Here is a 20253-nt window from a genome sequence, read left to right on the forward strand (position 1 = left end):
GAATTAGGGATGCCAACATTAAGTTTAGATCCCATTGTGGAGGAGGATGTTTCACAGGCGGTTTTAGGAGAAAAACTCCTCTTAAAAAGGCCTTGCATAACCTATGAGACATGATGTTATTGTCATGCAAGCCAACATGATACTTGGAAATAGCAGCCAGTTGTACTTTGACTGTAGATGACGAAGAACCTGAATGAAAAACCTCCGCCAGGAAATCCAAAACAGAATGTACAGGAGCGGTAAAAGGATCAATATTTCTGGCGTTTGCCCAAATAGAAAAACGTCGCCACTTGCTAGCATAAATAGTTCTAGTGGACGACTTTAAAGAAGACACTAAAATGTCTCTGACGGAGTCAGAAATCATTGGTAGCCTGGCTAGGGAAGGAATGGCCCGGTGCTGCTGACCCGACTGGTGGATCAAAAGATCCGGAACTGGGTCCAGATGCCAGGGCTGCACCAGAAGATGATGATGTAGAGACGGAAACCAAATTTGTCGAGGCCAATATGGAGCAATGAGGATCAATTTGGCTCTCAAAACGGTGGCTTTCTGAATGACTTGTGGAATCAATGGAAAGGGAGGAAAAGCATAAAGAAGTCCCCGAGGCCAATCCTGGGTTAGAGAGTCTCTCAAGGGTTGGCCTGGAAGGGGAAAAAGTGTGAAGTAATCTGGGCACTTGCTGTTTTGAGGGGTAGCGAAAAGATCGCAACAAGGGGTGCCCCACTTCAGAAAAATCTGATCCACTACAGATTGATTGAGAGACCACTCGTGAGGCATCAGAATAGATCTGCTTAGCCTGTCCGCCAATAGGTTGGACCTGCCGGGGATGTGCGTTGCTATCAGAAACCGCTGAGAAGAGATCGCCCATTGCCAAAGTCTGAGAGCTTCTCGACATAAGGGATAGGGACCTGGTTCCGCCCTGTTTGTTGATGTACCAGACCACGGACATGTTGTCCGTCTGTACTGCAATAGTCCCCGTGGGAAGAAAGTCGTCGAGGGCTTGCAACGTTAAAAGCACTGCTCTCATCTCCAGGACATTTATGTGCAGGTGGTATTCTATGGGTTGCCACGTCCCGTGGACCATCCTGCCCTGATAATGCCCCCCCCACCTGATCAGAGAGGCATCCGTGGTGACTGTGGCAACTGGAGGAGGGGGAACAAAGGGTCGGCCCTGATGAAGAAGAGGGGAAGATATCCACCATCGTAGATGAGCCCTGCACGACTGTGTTAACAAGATTTCGTGTCTCATGGGCAGATCGTGGTACGACCACTGCATGAATAACATCCACTGCAGGAGATGCATGTGGAAGCGAGCCAGTGGAAGAAGAACAATGGCCGCAGCCATTAGGCCTAGAACTTTCAAGACAAACCTGGCTTTGATCTTGTTGCTTATTGAACAAATTTCTGGATGTCCAGAATCCTTTGATCTGTTAGCCTGGCTAACATTTTGACGGTATTTAACTCTGCGCCTATAAAGGTGATAGATTGGCAAGGCAGCAGAGAGGATTTTTCGAAATTTACCGAAATTCCTAGTCTCTTGCAAAGCTGTAGGGTGTAGTCTCTGGACCGAAGAAGCTGATGCTTGGAGGTGGCGGAGAGGAGCCAGTCGTCCAAATAAGGAAACACCTGGAATCCTCGACATCTCAGGTGAGCTGTGACCACTGCCATGCATTTGGTGAACACTCTGGGGGCTGAAGTGAGGCCAAAGGGCAGTGCCCTGAATTGGTAATGACTGGCTCCCAGCCAAAAGCGGAGAAACCTTCTGGAGCGTCTGTGAATCTTTATGTGATAGTACGCATCCTGAAGGTCTATAGAGCACATCCAGTTGTCCTTGCCCAGAAAGGGCAGAATGGATTGCAGCGTGACCATCCGAATCTTGCCTTTTTGACAGACTTGTTTAGTCTGCTTAGGTCTAGTATTGGTCTCCAATCTCCCGTCCTTTTGGGGACCAAAAAGAATCTTGTGTAGAAGCCGGATCCTACTTGGTCTGCCGGCACTGTCTGGATGGCTCTTTTCCAGGAGTTTTGAAACTTCCTGTCTTGCCAAATCCCTTTGACCGGGTGAGATGTCTGGAAGGGATTGTAGAGGTACGGAAAGCTTTGAAGGGATTTTGTAACCCTCGGATATGATCGACTGTACCCACTTCTCTTGGGATAGGGATTGCCAGGCTACTGGGTACAGCGAAATTCTTCCCCCGACTGCCTCCAAGGGTGGACAGTCGGGCAACACCTCAGGGATGCTGAAAGGGCTTCTCAGGAAGAGACTCCCTGTTGCCCTGGTTCTGAGGACCCCCCCCCTGCCTCTAGGGCGGCATCTATTATTGTTACCCCCTCTGCCTCTGGGGGTAAACTGACCACGAGTGTCCGGTGTAGCTCCTTGGGCTTTACGGAACCACATCTTCCCCCCCTTCTGACCCTTGGGATATGGTCTAGAAGGAGTGGAAAACTGGACTCCAACGGCAGAAAGAGTTTTACCGTCCTGCTCACATCTGGTCAAAGTATCCTTCACCTGAGGTCCGAACAAAGCCGAACTGTCAAAGGGGGTGTTGGTGAAGGACGCCTTAAAGGGGTCCGCAAAATTACACAGCCGCATCCAGGCTTGGCGTCTAAGAGCAACCCCTGTGCCTGCGGCCCTGCTCGCTCCATCGGCCGCATAAGATATGAGCCGCATGGAGGAGTTAGATATGGAATTCAGGATAGCAAGCTGTGAGGCCATCTTTTCCTGAGCCCCAGCAGCAGAAGGATCCTGGACAACTTCTCCCAGTTCCTTGAGAATATCTCGTTGAAGCCTGGTGAAGTGACAAAGGTAATTCAGCGAAAGCATAGCAAAGGTCGCTGAAGAAAACATCCGCTTTCCATACCTGTCCATGGTCCTAGAATCCTTATTAGGAGGATGGACAGGCACTGAAGGATTGCCAGTTCCTTCTTAGTGGCCGCCGCCACCACCATAGCATCCACAGAGACACCTTTGGACAGGAACTGTTTATCCGAAGGGGCCGTGATGAACTTGGATGGTCTCCTGGGGACAGGTTCCACAGAATCTGGAGCCGCCCACGCCTTCCGAGCCACTACCTGCATGAGTGGGTCGAAAGGCGGAGACACCCAGGAGGTGGAGGGTCGGGATCCAAAAGCCTCCAGGTATACCGACTCTTAATCGGAGGGGTCAATGGAGGGCCAATTCCCCCTCTGAGGAGCTCAAGGATGTCTGAAAAGGAGACATCCTCAGAGGGGGACCGTGGGGAACCCTCCGACTCATCTAAGTCGGTATCGGATGTAGTAGACTCAGGGGAGTCTGTGTGTTTCCTCTTACACGTCCTCTTCCGAGGGGGTTCCCCTGCAGGATCAGGAGAAACCTCGGAAGAGGAGGAAATTCCCAGTGGGGAAACCTGGGGCGATGGATCCCTGGGCCTGAGAGCAAGAGGCTGGCAAGAGGCATCTGCAGGCACTGATGAGGGAGGAGCTAGAGGGATAGACCGTTGACCAGGCTCAGAGGCCAGGACACTCCTCATCACCTCAAAGGCTCCTCTCCCTGGAGACCGGAACACACCCGCTCCGAAGAAACAGGAATGGTCGGCTCCAAGGAGAGAGAGGCTCGAGGCCGATGTCGGCGCCGAGCTTACCAAAGCGAAGCCCGAGAGGGAGAGCGGGTCGGACAAGGGTCCGATGCCACTAGCCCCTCGGAGCCGACAGTGGAAACCCGACGACCGGACCTCCAAGGAAGGTCTCAAGGAGGAGATCGAGCGAAGACGACGGAGCCTAAGGATGTATCGGCTCGCATCGAAACAGTCGCTGTCCCAAGAAGCTCGGCCCGAACTCTGGTGTGGAGTCGGAGGAGGAATCTCAAGAATCGGGGCTATAGCGAAGTCTGTTGAGACTGGCTATGGAGCATTTGGGCCAGTGCCTGAGACTTCAACAGCCTGCTTACCACCCTCTCCAAATCGTGGTCAGACAGCCTGGAAGATCTCAAGATCGGCTCCGATGGCTCCGCTCCGACAAAGAGGAGACCCGGAGCAGTGAATACTTAGTATCGAAGGGGACCGGGATCTCTTACAGGTCGAAGCCATCGGAGCCGAAGTCCCTTGAACCCCAGATGGAGCCGAGGATATCTCGGCTCCGATGCTGGATAAAGTGTCGGCTCCAGCCGGAGCCGACAAGGCCACAGTAGTCAGGGTATCGGAGCCGGTCGGCACCGAACCCACTACTCTAACAGAAGAAGTATCGACTCCAGCCGGAGCCGATATCGGCTCCGACGGAGCCGGAGCCACCGGAGGAGGCTTGGACACTGTAGCCTGAACCTTCGGTGGCTTAAGAGGTTTTCCTGCCCCTGACTTAGGAGGAGAACCTTCAGGTTTAAGTATTTGATGAATATGCTTCACCTCAAAAAATCTAGATCCATCAGAGCCACAAGGGCGAGAGACTTAAACCTCGACACGGCTATTAATAGGACGTGCTGGAGGGATAGATTCATCACCCAAAGACTCCCTATGCTGTGGAACAAAATCCCGGTACATGTGAGGCAGAGCACCTCGCTGGCCTTGTTCAAGAGAAATCTTGACCAATGGATGGGAGATCGCAGATATACCCCAGGGATTACCTCAGTGTCACTGCTCGACAGAGGCACAGCAAAATAATGGGTATAGTTCCCCATACTAAAGGGGTGGCGTAAGCCAAAAACGATGGGCTAGGTTTGTAAATGTCCTCGGGCACATAGCCTAGTATGAACCTATGAACCTAAATAAATCCTTCTGGAACCCCCTTATGATAATCTAGGAAATGTTTGGCCACAGGACTCTCCAATCTTTTGTGCTTGATGTCCCCCAGATGTTCAAGGATTCTAAGTTTGACTTTTCTACTAGTTTGACCTATATACCAATTTTGTTTACTACAACCACAGCCTATGATGTACACTACCCCCACCGAATTACAATCAAAATATTCCAAAGCTTTGTAGTTAACATTATTGATTTTTGTTCCATCTAAATTTTTTACTTTACCACAAACTTTGCACCTACCGCATCTGAAGGTTCCCCTCTTGATGTTATCTCTTGAAATGTACCTTGTGTTTAAAATTTCTTTTAAATTGGGGTATCTGCCATATGAGAAAGTAACAGTATTAGGAAAAAGAGTCCCCACTCTTTCATCACCAGAAACTATTAGCCACAATTTGGATACTGTTTCCCTTAAAATCCGAGAGAAATGTGAATATTTAGTAACGAAAAATATTTTTTCCTTAACTTCTAACTCAAGATTTCTTGACTGTCCACTTCGGGAAACAGATAGACATGAATGCCTGTTCCTATCTGCATTTCTTAAACCCAATTCTTTCTCAACTCTTGCCCTAGCTGATCTAATTGTGGTCATAGAATAACTTCTCTCAAATAATCTCTTCTCGATTTTATCAAACTCACCTCCCACTCTTGTGAGTTCCGAAGTATTATAACCAATGCGTTTAAATTCCCCCAAGGGCAAAGAGTTTAAAAGAAATTCACTATGCATGCTTGAGGCATGCAAAAAATTGTCAGCAGCTGTCTCTTTATAAAAGGGTTTGTATTGAACCCTGTTGTTGGACCCTAGATATAATTCAATATCCAAGTACTGTATACTTTTACCCCCCATAATATATGTAAAATCCAAGCCACGTGGATTATTTTTAATTTCCAAGACAAATTTGTCAAAATCCCTGGGATCACCTCTACACAAAAATAGGAGATCATCTATAAATCTCTTATATTTGACTACCTTGGTCTTGAAAAATTCACTTGTGTAAATGAAAGAATTCTCAAAATGAGCCATAAAAAGAATAGCATATGAGGGTGCATAAGGTGCCCCCATAGCTGTACCCTTATTTTGCAGAAAAAAACTTACCTTCAAATTCAAAACAATTGTGAGTTAAACAAAATTCTAAAAGATTTATGATGTAATTTGTCCTTGGTCCTTCACCTAACATTTTCTCTATGGACTCCAACCCCCAATACTTGTTGATGCTCGTGTATAAAGATTTTACGTCCACACTGGCCCAGTAAAAATCATGTTCCCAAACAATGTTTTTCACTTCCTGACATACTTCCCTGGTGTTTTTAACATGAGCTTGTACCCTATGTAGATGGCATTTTAACACAGAATCTAAAAAAATTCCTATGTTTTGTAAGTATGATCCTTTGCCTGAAACAATGGGGTGACCTGGAGGGTTCCTTAAATCCTTGTGAACTTTTGGAATAATAAAAAATCTTGCATTTCTTGGATTTTTTATATATATCCTCCTCACATCAGCAGATGTAAAGAACCCCAACCTCTCACCCCTCTCTAAAATCTCTAATAACAGAGAGTTATAAGTTTTGGTCATGTTGGAAGTCAATTTAGTATAAGTTCTGACATCGTTTAATAACCCCAATGCAACAGAATTGTACTTCTCCCTAGGCAAAATGACCCAATTACCCCCTTTGTCTGCTTGAGTAAATACATAGTACTTATTAGATTGTTTTAGAGCTGACATAGCGCTCCATTCATCCTTGCTTAAATTGTACATTTTTTTACTTCTGACAAACTTTGCATGCTCATACTCTAGTTGCTTAAACAATGTTTTTTCAAAAACACATATAGCTGCATTGCTTTTAGGCGGAATGAAATTGCTTTCATAAGGCACTTTAGGAACATCAAATCTACCATAGCCCATGTTGAACCCAAAACTATCTACACATGAATCATTTTCATCATTAGAAAAAATATCAATTAGATCATTTTGATGTAAGGAAATGTCCATCAAGGAGCTGTCTAAAATGGAATCTGTAATGTCATTTTGTATTCTAGTTTCCACTCACGCTTCATTCTCAGCAAAAAACACTCTTAGATGTAACTTCCTGCAAAAATGCTTCGCATCCAACAGAATATCCGACAGGGAAGGAAACCTAGTAGGAACGAATTTCGTTCCTTTACATAACACCCCCTTAATTAAGTCAGTGATATTGAAATCAGATAAATTCAAAATGCGAAAGGGCTCACCTTCATAATATTGCGACTGAAAGTTATAAACAGTCCCACTGGCTTGTTGCAACGAAATATCCTCACATTGACTGCTCAAAATGTTGTCGCTGGCAAAACGAGGATTATCTCCTCTTGCTTTTGTTTTGAAAACGACGCCCCCTTCCTCTGTTCTGTATTGGACTCTGGCCCGAGTTATTGGACCCTCCATTTAAACCTGCAGCAGCCTCCTGTTCCGGATTGAGGTCTTCGAAAGAAACACTCTTCCTACTCGTGGACTCCATGTCGACTGAAGATACCGTAGTATCTCCCGCTGAACCGGATCTCGGAGCCCCTCTGACGTCACGCCTTACGTTGCACTTTCTTTTAAAGCTGTATTGCCAAGAAAAAGTACAGTTTTGTACCTACCATAAATGTAGATGTCCGAGAGGTATGCATCTGCAGTCCTTCGGTCGGCCAGATTCCAAAGTTTGGGTCTGGCCTCGGCTGATGTCGCACTTCACCCAACGTCATAGCTGCTGTGAATTGGGTATAAAGGCATCAGCCGACGCCATTTTCCTCAGTGTTTCTTGCCCCAGATGCCAGGTGCCCTCTAGGAAGGCTAAATTTGGATAAATGCAAATGATTCCAAACAGTAAAGAGCAAACAAAAATAAACATGGATATACATATATACAAACAAATACACCATAATAGATTCCCCCAGCTAGCTACAAGATGGGCAAATACCCTAGGAGTACCACAGAGGGGAAAGGAGGGTGGGTAATCCTGACTCCAGATGCATACCTCTCGGACATCTACATTTATGGTAGGTACAAAACTGTACTATGTCCTTGAAGGATGCATCTGCAGTCCTAACATATGGGTAGAATACCATAGCCAAACTGGGGGAGGAGGCACAAAGATGATTATGGTGTAGTTAAGATCCCTTGCAAAACAGCAGTTGCAAAACCTGCTCGGGATCTGGAGTATAAAGGTAGATTATAATGCTTGGCAAATGTATGCACGGAGCTCCATGTAGCAGCCTCTAAAATGTCTTTGGTAGCCACTCCTCGTAAGAAAGCTGTAGTAGTGGCTGTAGCTCTTGTGGAGTGAGGTCTGATGTTCTCTGGAGTTGTCTTTCCATGAAAGGAGTAACAAAATCTAATGCAATTTCCTATCCATTTTGAGATTGTCTGTTTTGAAATTGCTTTTCCTTCCATTCCTGCTGCATATGCTACCAGAAGCTGGTCAGTTTTTCTATTGTTCTTGGTCCTGTCCAGATAGTAGCGCAATTGTCTGTGCACATCCAAGGTATGTAGTAGTCTTTCCCCCCTGTTCTGTGGGTTGGGGAAGAATGTTGGCAGGTGGATTGCTTGGTTCAATGATACCCTGGAGACCACCTTTGGCATAAAAGTGGGGTTAGTTCTCAAGGACACTCTATCCTGATGGAAGATAAGGAAGGGCTGTACTGCCATTAATGCCTGTAATTCAGAAACCCTTCTTGCTGAAGTGATTGCAAGCAGGAAAGCAGTTTTCCAAGATAAGAACTGTAATTCTGCTGATGCTGCTAGCTCGAAAGGGGGAAGTGTTAACTTTTCCAGCACAAAGTTAAGGTCCCATGTAGGTAAAGGTGGCTTCCTTGGAGGCTTTACATTTTTAATTCCTCTCAGAAACTGCCTGAGTAGAGGATGAGAGAAGACTGGAGGATCCATGTTGTATTCTGCTGAAATTGCTGATGCATGAATCTTAATGGAGGAGTAAGACAGGCCATTGTGGAAAAGTTCTGCTAAATATTCCAGGATGTTAGCTATGTTTGCTAATGATACATTTTCTCCTTTTGCTGCACTCCAAATGAGGTATCTTTTCCATTTGGCTGAATAAGTCTTCCTTGTGGAGGGTCTGCGAGCCTCCAGTAGAATGTCTTTGACCCTCTGGGATAAATCTGGGTTATTTTGTTTTATGTAATATTCCAAGCAGCTAGCTGCAGTGTTTTCAAGTTTGGATGCAGGATCTTGAAGTTGTTCTGTGTTAGCAGTAAAGGAACTAGAGGTAGAGGCCATGCGTGTGTCCGAGACATACTCCTCAGTAGCGGGTACCAATGCTGCCTCGGCCAGTCTGGAGCTATCAGGATGATCCTTTGATCTTCAGTAGCACTTTGTGCATCAAAGGAAGAGGTGGGAATGCATATGCTGTCAGGTTTTCCCAACTGAAGGAGAGGGAGTCCAACTTCCAAGCAAGTGGGTGGTATGCCCTTGTGCTGAATTTCCTCAATTGGTGGTTGTGTGGGGATGCGAACAGGTCTATTTCTGGAAGTCCCCATTTCTTTGTAATGGATTTGAAGATGTCTGGATGCAGCATCCATTCGTGGGCATCCGTGATAGTTCTGCTTAAGGTGTCTGCTAGTATATTTTCTTTTCCTGGCACAAATATGGCCTGGAGCTGAATGTTGAGGTTCAGGGCTACATTCCACAGGTCCATTGCCATCCGGCATAGAGGATATGAGTGTGTGCCTCCTTGTTTGTTGATATACCACATGACTGTGGTGTTGTCCGTCCTTATCAGCAAATGACCCTGTTGAAGAAACGGTCTAAATGTCTGAATTGCCTGTTTCACTGCCAGCATCTCTTTTTGATTTATGTGTAGGTTCAGCTGGTCTTGTGTCCATAGGCCTTGTATACACTTGTCCACCATGTGTGCCCCCCAGCCTAGGTCCGAGGCGTCTGTGGTGATAGTCTGGCTTGGGTGAGGTTGGTGGAAAGGCAGTCCTTTGTTCAACTGACAGGCCTGAGCCCACCACAGGAATTCTTGCTTCAGGCATGGGATTATTGGAATCTGGGCTTCTAAGCTGTGCTTGTGTTGAGACCATATATTCCTTAGGTACCACTGCAACTTCCTCATATGCACCCTGGCATGTGGAATCAATATTATGCAGGATGCCATGTAACCCAGAGCTTGCAGGACTTTCCTTGCTGTAAGCTGGTTCTGTGTTGTTAATGTCATGAAATAGAGTGGTAGTTGCTTTTGCTTTTCTGCTGTGAGAAATGCCATCTGATTTGAAGCTTCCAGTTCTGCACCCAAGAATGTTATCCTTTGGGACGGTACCAGCCTTGACTTTTTCATGTTGACTGTGTATCCCAGGGCTTGCAGTAGTTGTATAACCTTTTCCAAATCTTGTGTTAATTTGGTCTTGTTGTCCGCTTGTATCAGGTAGTCGTCCAGGTATGGGTAAATCTGAATTCCCTGAAGCCTGCAATGAGCAATTACTGATGCCAGGCATTTCGTGAATACTCTGGGCGCAGTAGATAAGCCAAAGGGCAATGCTGAGAATTGATAATGCTCTGATCCTGCAAGAAATCTGAGGTATCTTCTGCAATCTGGTCGTATAGGGACGTGCAGGTATGCCTCCTTGAGATCTAGAGTCACCAGCCAAGACTCCTTGCCCACCATGGGAAGAAGTTGCTGTAGGGTCAGCATTTTGAATTTTGGAACAATGAGATATGTGTTCAGAGCGGACAGGTCGAGAATAGGCCTCCATTGGTTTTGTTTTCTTGGTACTAGGAAAAGTCTGGAGTAAAACCCTTGTCCTTGTTCCATAGGTGGTACCTTTTCTATAGCTCGCATCCTTAGTAAGTGGTTGATTTGTCCTAGAGCGTTTGTTTTTTGGTTTGGTGGAAGGTTTGGCATTCCTCTCTTTTTTGGTAAAGTGTGGAAGTGAAACCTGTAGCCTTTGTCTATTGTTTGTAAAATCCATTTGTCTCCTGTAATGTAATGCCAGTTTACGGAAAATAAGGCTAGCTTTCCGCCTAAGGGTGCTTCCAGTTGTTCCCTGGTAGGCGGTATCAGAGCCAAGTCATTGTGTCTGTCCTGTGGAAGTGGTAGTAGCTGGATCTGTGGCAGTACTTCTCTGGTTGTTAGGCTGCCACTGACATCCCCTGTAGGCACCTCTCGATTGGCCTCTGCCTCTTGGGCGCCTATTTCTGCCTCTCTGCGCTCTGGAGGTGTCTGGAAAGGCCCAAGTCTTCGAAGGCCAATTTCTACTAAACCTCGGAGGTTGGAGCTGTAAGAAATCCTTGACTGTTTGGACAGATTTTGCTTTTTCCTCCACCTTCTTTAGCACTTGCTGTGCAGGGGAGCCAAACAAACTTTGTTTCTCCATGGGAGCATCTAGGAGCTTTGACTTTACATGATCTGGTAAGGATTGCTCTTTTAACCATGCATGCCTTCTGATCACTGTTCCAGTCATAGCTGATCTAAAGGAAGCCTCCAGTGCATCATAGCCGCATTTTAAAGAATGATTACTGACCTGCTGAGTGTTATGTACCAAATCCTGAAGGGACTTATGGTCTATAGGTTCAGGAGAGGACAGTTTTTTATTTAGCTGGTCTAACAAAAATTCCTGATACTGAATCATGTGGAATTGACAGTTTAAGGCCCTAGCCGAAAGAGTAGCAGAAGTATATACTTTTTTACCCCATCTCTCTAATGCTCTAGATTCTCTTTCAGAGGGGATGGGGTTTTTGGCAGAAGCAGCTGCTACAGCTTTGGGGCCCTGTGAAATGGTTTCAGGATCTGCAATAGGAGCCTTATACAAGTGAAAGTGTGTGTCCGGGACCCTGTAATATCTGTCGGGTTTAGCAGGGGCCGGGGGAAGAGAGTCAGGAGCAGTACAGGCATCATTAAATGCATCATCCACAACTGTTAGTACTGGAGGAATGGCTAAAGGCCTATGCTGTGGTAAATGTAAAAAGGTCCTTAGTCTTTTCCTTTAATCTGAAAAATCCTGGCCCTGTCATTGAAATTGCTCTCTCATAGCATGTAAGGTTTCCCCAAAAGAAAATTCCTCAGGAGGAGAGGCAGAAGGAATGGAGTCTTCTGCATCAGAATCCTCATATGGAGAATAAGGGCCTTCTGGAGGATTTGAGTTTTCTGACTCATCCGAGGAGTAGTCAGTGGTAACTGGATCGGGGGGCTCTGCTCTAGGCCTTTTCTCTGGAGGGGGCTGAGAGGCCCTGTCTGGGTGAGGTTGGGATCCCCTGATCAAGGAAATAAGATCCTCAGCCAGGCTGAGCATTTGGGAACTAGAGGTAGGCCTATGTGGGGTTTTAGCAGGCAAGGCCTTAGAAGATTTAGCTGCTTTAGCCCTAGAAAAAGCCTTGATGGACATAGATGCAGGAGGCCTAGCAGCTCCACGTGCAGGGGTAGATATGTCTAAAGGAATAGTATCTGATAAATCCTGGGTGCCTGCTACAGCAGGAGAAATTTCAGTAGCAGATTCAGCCATGCTGTGCGAGGCCTCGACTGTCGGAGGTATGCTTTCGGCCGAAGGAAGAACAGAGGACTCGGTTTCAGCCGAAACCGAGACACTCGCGGTTGGCTTAACCGTGGTTTCGGCCGAAACTGTGAGTGTCGGTCCTTTTCCTTACGCTTTTTAGCTAATTGTGTAGTCTGAGTCTCTGACGGCATTTTGTAAGCAAAAGCGGGACCAAAAAACTCCTCCGCAAACTCCGACCGACGTCTAAGTGTCAGTCGGTTGAAGGAAGCACAGGCTAGACAAGCTGATACGTCGTGGTCTGGGCCTAAGCAAGGAAGGCAGTAAGAGTGGAAATCCTTATGAGGTATTTGTTTCCCACAAGTTAAACAATTATTTACTTTTTCTGACATCGGCTGAGGCAAGAAAGAGTCCCCAACGGGGTACTTAGCTTTTTAGAAATCTTCGGTAGTAGAAATCTCTGGATCTGACCGACCGGCACTTGCGAACAGCTTCTGCTTCGGGCACCGCGCGGCAAGAAAGACTGAGGAAAATGGCGTCGGCTGATGCCTTTATACCCAATTCACAGCAGCTATGACGTCGGGTGAAGTGCGACATCAGCCGAGGCCAGACCCAGACTTTGGAATCCGGCCGACCGAAGGGCTGCCTGAGGCAGGACAACCCATATGTTAGGACTGCAGATGCATCCTTGAAGGACATCAGCTTGCCGGATTCATGATCCTTGGTGTCACAAATCAATTTTCTCTTTATTCGTATGATCACCTCCGATTCCACTTTGGCTACCCTAGCTTTGATGTTAACCATGTTTCTTTCAAAAATGTCAACCGAACTCTCATCTATGAGCTCCCTCTGTAATTGTAAAATAGAGGCACAAACTCTGTTAAGTACCCTTTCATTCCTCTTGACTAGGATACCCAGCCAGCTCAAAGTACATTTGAGAGAAGTGGCTTTCCATTCTGCAGATAAATCAGCCTCGTCCTCAGCGAACTCGTAGGCAGGCAAACGTTCCACCCTTAAACCCCTGGGAGTGATATTAGAACTAATGTATTTTTCTAATAACTTGGAGTCATAGAAAGTGGTAACTTCCTTTACCATTGCCTTTTCCAGCTCTTCATATTTAGATGAACAGTCTATGAAAGCACCACTCCATGGATCGTTGGATGCCAACTTTTCATCCCTCTCCTTCCAAATAGAGATGAAATTCACCGGTTGAATTGAATGAGATATTCCCGACGGGGTAACTGCTGTTGCATTCACCGACATTGTGAAAAAACTCGATACACTTGAAACAAAGATAAACCAATATACTTGAACACAACAAAAGCAGTCGATGGTGCAAATAATCTTCTTTAATTCATTCTGGTACCTCGGCCTTCGCCTTCTCAAGGAATACATTTGTGATGAACACCACCACCCCTTTTATAACACCTCCACATCAAATTTACATAATTAATTACTTAACTAACTGAACAACCAGTTTGTGAATAAAAGTGAACATACACCCATATACTTTAATTTCTACTGTTGTATTTTTTAAATAATTTATTTTTTAACCTTTTAATTTGTGTCCCTTTTTACTCGTATCATAAATTTCATTACATGTGTATCATGAATTTCAATATATTAAAAATCTCAAAATACATAATTATGAAAACTTTATAAGCACAAAAATGTAAACATATTAATATTTAAAAAAACTTATATATACTGCTAGAGTAACATTCATATATAAGAATCTTAAATATATACATCATGTAATTCAGTAGTAGCCTTAATGCCCTTGGGTCCCTGTGAAATGGTCTCAGGATCCGCAGTAGGATTTTTAAAGAGGAACTTGTGAGAGTCAGAAACCCTGTAATACCCATAAGGTTTTCTGGGAGCAGGAGGTAGAGAGCCAGACCACCAGCTATATTCCGAAAATACATCATCAACAATGTCCAGTAGAGGGCGGATAGCAGAAGGCCTGTGTTAAGAAGGAGTAAGAAATCCCTAAGCCTCTTTATGGAGTCAGAGTAATCCTGGCTTTCCCAGCGAAAATGCTCCCTAAGAGTATGCAAGGTTTCACCAAAAGAGAAATCCTCTGGAGGGGAAGCAGAGGGAATGATGTCTTCTGCATCAGAATCCTCATAGGTACACAAGGGTAAATCCTGCTCAGAGGAAACAGAAATTTCAGAGTCCTGATCAGCAGAATCAGAAGGAAAATCAGTCCTAGGTCTCTTAGAGGGGGGAAAGGGTGGCTTCCCCTGATTAGAGTAATAAAGTCTTCAGCCAGTCTTATCATTTGTTTTTTAGGCATAGGGGCCTGACCATGCAGTCTGGGCGTCGGTTTTCTAGGCATTGTTCGAGTTTTAGTCCTTGAAGTAGAAGATGGCGTCACTTTAATATGCAAGTCAGTAGGCCTGAATACACCCTCAGAAGCTGGTGCCTGCACAGCGGCTCCGGACCCAACCGAGGTAGAGACATCCGCAGGTTCCACAGTCGAAGAAGCATCTTGCAGCATACCAGACTCCGAATGCGTCTCAGTAGAGGCCTGCGAATCTGAAGTAGCGGGTATCATGGGCTGCGAAAGCGCCTCACTGAGTACTGGCCAACTGGCGACTAGCTTAGAAGAGTCATCGGCAGCTTTGGACCTATGCGGTCTGTCTCTGTTTTTATCAGAATGTCGGTAGACGGGTGGCTTACCGAAGCCATTTCTGGATGACTTAACAGAGTACCAAAATATTTAGAAGCGTAAATAAACAGACAACGAATAGTCTGTGGTTTGAATAAGGCACAAAACCGACAGTGATGTACGTCATGGTCCGGGCCTAAGCAAGGAATGCAGTACGAATGAAAATCTTTATGAGGTATTTGCTTTCCACAAGAAATACAATTGTTAACTTTTACGGACACCGGTTTAGAGCAAGAAAAAGGTTCCCCAACGGGGTACTTAGCTTAGTTGAAGACTTTGGTTCTGAAACACGAAAATGAAAATTTCAGGAGTTGGTCAACCGGCACTTGCGAACTGCTTCTGCTTCAGGCGCCGCATGGCAAGAAAGACTGATGTAATGGTGTCGGCTGGATGCTTTATACCCCTGACGTCATGGAATACAAGACAGCAACCGACGCAGGACTCAAGACTTTGATAATCAGGCCAACTGAGGGCTACTGCAAGCAGATAACCCAAATGTGATGACTGCAACAGTGAAACACGAAGAACATGGGTGAGATATGACTTTGCTGGCTACTTCTTGAAGATTCAGAATTCGGAGGGGGGGGGGGGGACTTTGACTTCATTTATCCAGGTGGCATTCGATGAACTCTATGGACTATATAGGAGTCGGAGTCAGAGGACTCTTGGAGAGATTCACAGTGAACCCCGTATCATGATGCAACTGGAGTAAAGTGTCCCTCCTATGAATAAGAAAATCCTTGGTCAGACAGGTTAGCAGCATTTGATGAACACCTAGGGAGGAGGGGCTGTGGTGAGCCCAAAGGGCAGAGCTATGAACTGCTGATAACTGGCTCCTAACCTGAGAAAGGAGAATCTCCTTGAATGATTGCTTGTTTATTTACACGTAATGAGCATCCTAGAGATCTACAGAGCATATTTAGTGTGTGTTGTGTATACACAAACACAATTTTTTTTTTTTTATACACATGATCATTTACATATAGGTTCATAGGTAGGTATTAGGCTATTGGCCCTAGGGCCTATATAAGCCTAGCCAAAAAGATACCCTGGCTTTTGCCACCCAAAAAAACTTATTTTCCTGTGCCCCTGTCAAGCAGAGCCACAGAAGTGATCCCCGGAGTAAATTTCCTATTTCCCATCCAATCATCAAGATTTTTCTTGAAGAGTGTTGATGAGGAGCTCAAAAAAATATGTTGCCAGTCTGCTTTTGTGTCTTTTTTACATATCCTGCATACCATTTTATTTACTTACTTTATGTGGAGTAATTACACATCCAGCATATCATTTTATTTAATTACTTTATATGGAGTAATAAATATTCTGTGGATATATTTCCAAGTAAATATTTCTGAATATAAAGTAGTGGAAGTTGAACTTACAGATTTCCAAATTAAACTTTTGTTGTGCTCATTTTTTATATTATCCAAGTTACTTGCAATAAACAAGTTCCAATAGTATTTTTACATATATTTGAAATGATTCAAAATTAACTTGTATACTTTAGACAGATAGATAGTACTATATTTCTCTAGTTACAATACTTTACACATTCATTTTTAGACATTACCAAAGGACAGCAGTAAAGAACATCTTGCAAACAACATTTAAACATTTTGCACTCATTATTCTAAACAGTTTTCGGAGAGAGAGATAGGTACACACTCATTCCCACAGTACATCACTCCCACCCCAACCCCCCCACACACACACACACACACACACACACACAATTTCAGACACCCTCTACAGAGAATATAATCTTCTATATTCTCAAAACTGAACTTTCTTACTTGTCCTCCTCCACAACGTCTGTTCTAGTGTGGTACTAATTATGTGAATAATTTAACATTTGTGAATTAAAGGAATCACTGGTGATATGTCTATAAAGAAACATTTGCATTTCTTAACCCCATGTAGTTCTCTCATTTAGAATCAGTGTGCCTACATCAGGCTTAACTCTAGCCCCCAGCCTGCCCAAAATAATAATAATAATAATAATAAAAAGAAGAAGAAGAAGTGCCCTTTCACTTAGGGTAGATACCACTAATGACCCAGACAAATTCTGTTTGTCTTGAGTGTTCACTTCTTCCTCCTTGCCATCGGTCACTCACATGTTTCTTCCTCGTATTGGGTGTCACTTCAACTGTGACAATCATTTAAAGCCAATGCTCACACCACTGGTTGGCTAGCCCTGCCCCGTGGTTGTTCTTCCATACAACAAGCCTGTATGCATGCTCACAGCTATAGCCAATTTAGAATGTCCAGTCCAATGAATGCATGTCTTTGGAGTGTGGAAGGAAACCAGAGCACCAGGAAAAAACCCATATGAACACAGGGAGGACATGCAGACCATGAACATAAGGCAGCCATCCAGCTGAGAATCGCACCAGATAACCTCTTGCTATGAGGCAACAAGACTACCTGCTGCACCAACTTCGTTCCCACAAACTAGAAATTCACAAATATGCCTCTACTCCTTCCTCTGTGTAATAGTTAGCTAAATGTATTCCAGCCTCCTTCCTATTCAGTGCCATCTTCCAGCTTCCCCCTCTCTGCATGTCACCTGCATTAGAACTTGTCAGAAGCCAGTCCTTTAGTGCTAGAAGCCAGCTAGCTACTTGGAGAGCTCCCCACATTAAACAATTTCGAATACAAGCACGTCACTGATCCCCATCACTATAGTGAGGGTAGAAGTGACTGTTCCCGTCTCATATTTAGGTGTGCATCAGTCTATCTATCTATGGTATCTGTTATATATGAAGGAGGCAATGGTATCAGTAATTTCCCTTCACAAAGATAACAAATCTGCAGTAACAAGATATGAGTTAACCATAGTGCTTGCTGTTTGCAGCAGGTGTAGAGTTCTCATTTATTGATCGTTTTCTTGCATGTCTTGGGTGGCTTAAATAATACTTGGCACATATGCATGTAACTTGTTGTCTGCAAAAGTGAACCAATAATTCAGGCAAACAAACAATAATAACTCACAGCAGTTTGAAAAAAATTAGTCCACCAATAATCAGTAATAAGTATTTATTCCAAGCATGAATTTTGCAGATATTACACAGACCTATTGGTAGGAGATTTGATTTTACTGTTTTAGTAGATGCATAAGAGAGCATACCTGTGTGTGTGCATGTTATAATGTCCATTTTATACACTGCTTTGGATAAATAAATTAATATGATGGATTATATATTTGATGTATGTGTGAAACCAGGGCTAATGAAATATTTTCCCACTGTACCTGCTTTAAATTCATTCCCTGGTGGCTAAAATGTAGCTTATTAGAATCTGTTATTAAATGCTGATCTGTAAATGTGAGTTTTTTTTCAAACACCTTTATTGAATTATCACTTGTGACATCAGCAACTTTACTTTTATATAAAAGATATCAAACTGTATTAACAAGTTCACATTTACAAACATTATACTTCACATTATATTACTATATATTACATAACCTAAGCAGCGTTACATAAATTATTAAATTCCTGCGCTTTTCTTTTTTTAAATAAAAAACATCTTTATTAAACCATCACTTATGAGAAAGGCAATTATACATTTATATTAATGAAAACAAAACACATCAACACAATCCTAGTTGCAAGCATTTTACATCACAAACCATACTGAGATACTCCCAGCTGCAAACATTACATGGTTCATTTAAATCCTGCCTTCTTTTAAACCTCATGCCTCCCCTGTATGTATCTGTACATGTGAATTCATCCCCTGAGAAAGTAGTATCTGCAAGTTGTTTGTGAAATATTTGTTGGAATAAATCTTTATTGGTGTATCACATTTTTCAGGCTTCTGTGATTAAGTCATCTTGTAAGCTAACTGTCTATGTTTTGGATTCAGTTTATTCTACTGTTGTGCATTCTTACTGCTGCTGCTGAGTTATAAACACTACTAAGAGTGAATTGAACTGCAGCTTATAAACATTACAGTATTTGGTTTATTTATTTATTATCATATACAGTGGTTCCTCATTCTATTATACCTCCTCTGCTTGCAATTAACTCTCAGGATTGTAGCCAGAAGTTTTTGATTTCTAACGCGCACACACACACACACACATTCTGCAACACATACAGACAAACACACACACACACACACGCACACAACACACGCACACAACACACGCACACAACACACACACACACACACACACACACACACACACACACACACACACACACACACACACACACACACACACACACACACACACACACACACACAGCAGAACTGTCTTCTGTTACATGATATATACAGAAAATGTGCAAGCATAAATGTTTTTAGTTAACTTTAAGGATTTTTATTAGTGCATGATCTCTACTAGAATAACACATAATGAATTAACTTTATGAATAAAATAAAAAAAAAAAAAGTAAAACGATGTTATAATCCAGCGCAGAGGCAATGTAAGGGGGGAGGTCATGTTAAATAATTTAGATGTTGATATAAAAGTGTTAATAATATGCACACAAAGAAACCATATGTGATGTTATAGCAGGATTCAAATGGCAGTACTGAAGTAGCTGGAGTGGTAGCTTTTCTGAGTTATTCGTGATCTTCCTTACCATTTCATTCTCTCATTTGAAGATTAAGACAAATGCAAGTGGAAAGATAATTCTGGGTCAATACATTTGAGGGTAATATCAGAGCAAATCACCTGGATCTGTGAAAAAAACACACTTCTTCTATCCCTGTTCCTAAAGGAAGTGCCTTGAAACAACTAAAGGTAAAATGCAGAGACAAATACTTTGCATCACTTATATTTCACATCTATATACACCTGAAAAATTACACAATGTTCTTGCTGCATTACATGCAGAACAGCAAAAGTGATAGCTCAAAAGATTTTTTTGTACTGGTTTGCGTACTGCATGCACTCAAGAGTTGATTACAAAATGTAAGAAGTTTTGGGAAGGGCTGCAGTAAGAAAAAAAAGATCCTCATTTCTCATTCTGATGTACAGTATACAGAATTATTTGATACTCCTTCACACATACCTGCCACCAAGACGCTCAATCCTCTGCTTTTCTTTTGGAAGCTCAGGTTTGTGGTCTTGAGTTACTTCTACAGCTGTTATATATTCATCTGTGGGGTCATCGTGCACTCCAAACACCACTCCTGAATCACCAACGTGAGCTACATACATTTTGTCTCCTCTGATGATAACCACACTAGCGGTTGTTCCTGATGTGCTCGGAAGTCCTGTCACAGTCTTCGGCCAGTCAGCTGTTTATATACATATATATAAAAACAATACAGGCAATCTTCAATCAAGTAGCAAATATTAACTACTTAATGTATTAAGATACAACATAACTGTGCAAGTACAC

General features: G+C 43.6%; 1 protein-coding gene across 1 annotated transcript in view; it reads right to left on the reverse strand.

The window, feature by feature from the left end:
* The window catches only part of PPM1D (protein phosphatase, Mg2+/Mn2+ dependent 1D), a 649112-nt gene that overhangs the window by 433858 nt on the left and 195001 nt on the right, over positions 1–20253 (reverse strand). Inside the window, exon 2 of the mRNA XM_044054547.1 lies at positions 19921–20149. Within this exon, the coding sequence (XP_043910482.1) occupies positions 19921–20149 (229 nt within the window). The remainder of the gene's footprint in view (positions 1–19920; positions 20150–20253) is intronic.

The sequence above is a fragment of the Protopterus annectens genome, chromosome 13.part0 (assembly GCF_019279795.1).
Source record: "Protopterus annectens isolate FY-2018-M chromosome 13.part0, PAN1.0, whole genome shotgun sequence".
Taxonomy (NCBI): Eukaryota; Metazoa; Chordata; order Ceratodontiformes; family Protopteridae; genus Protopterus; species Protopterus annectens.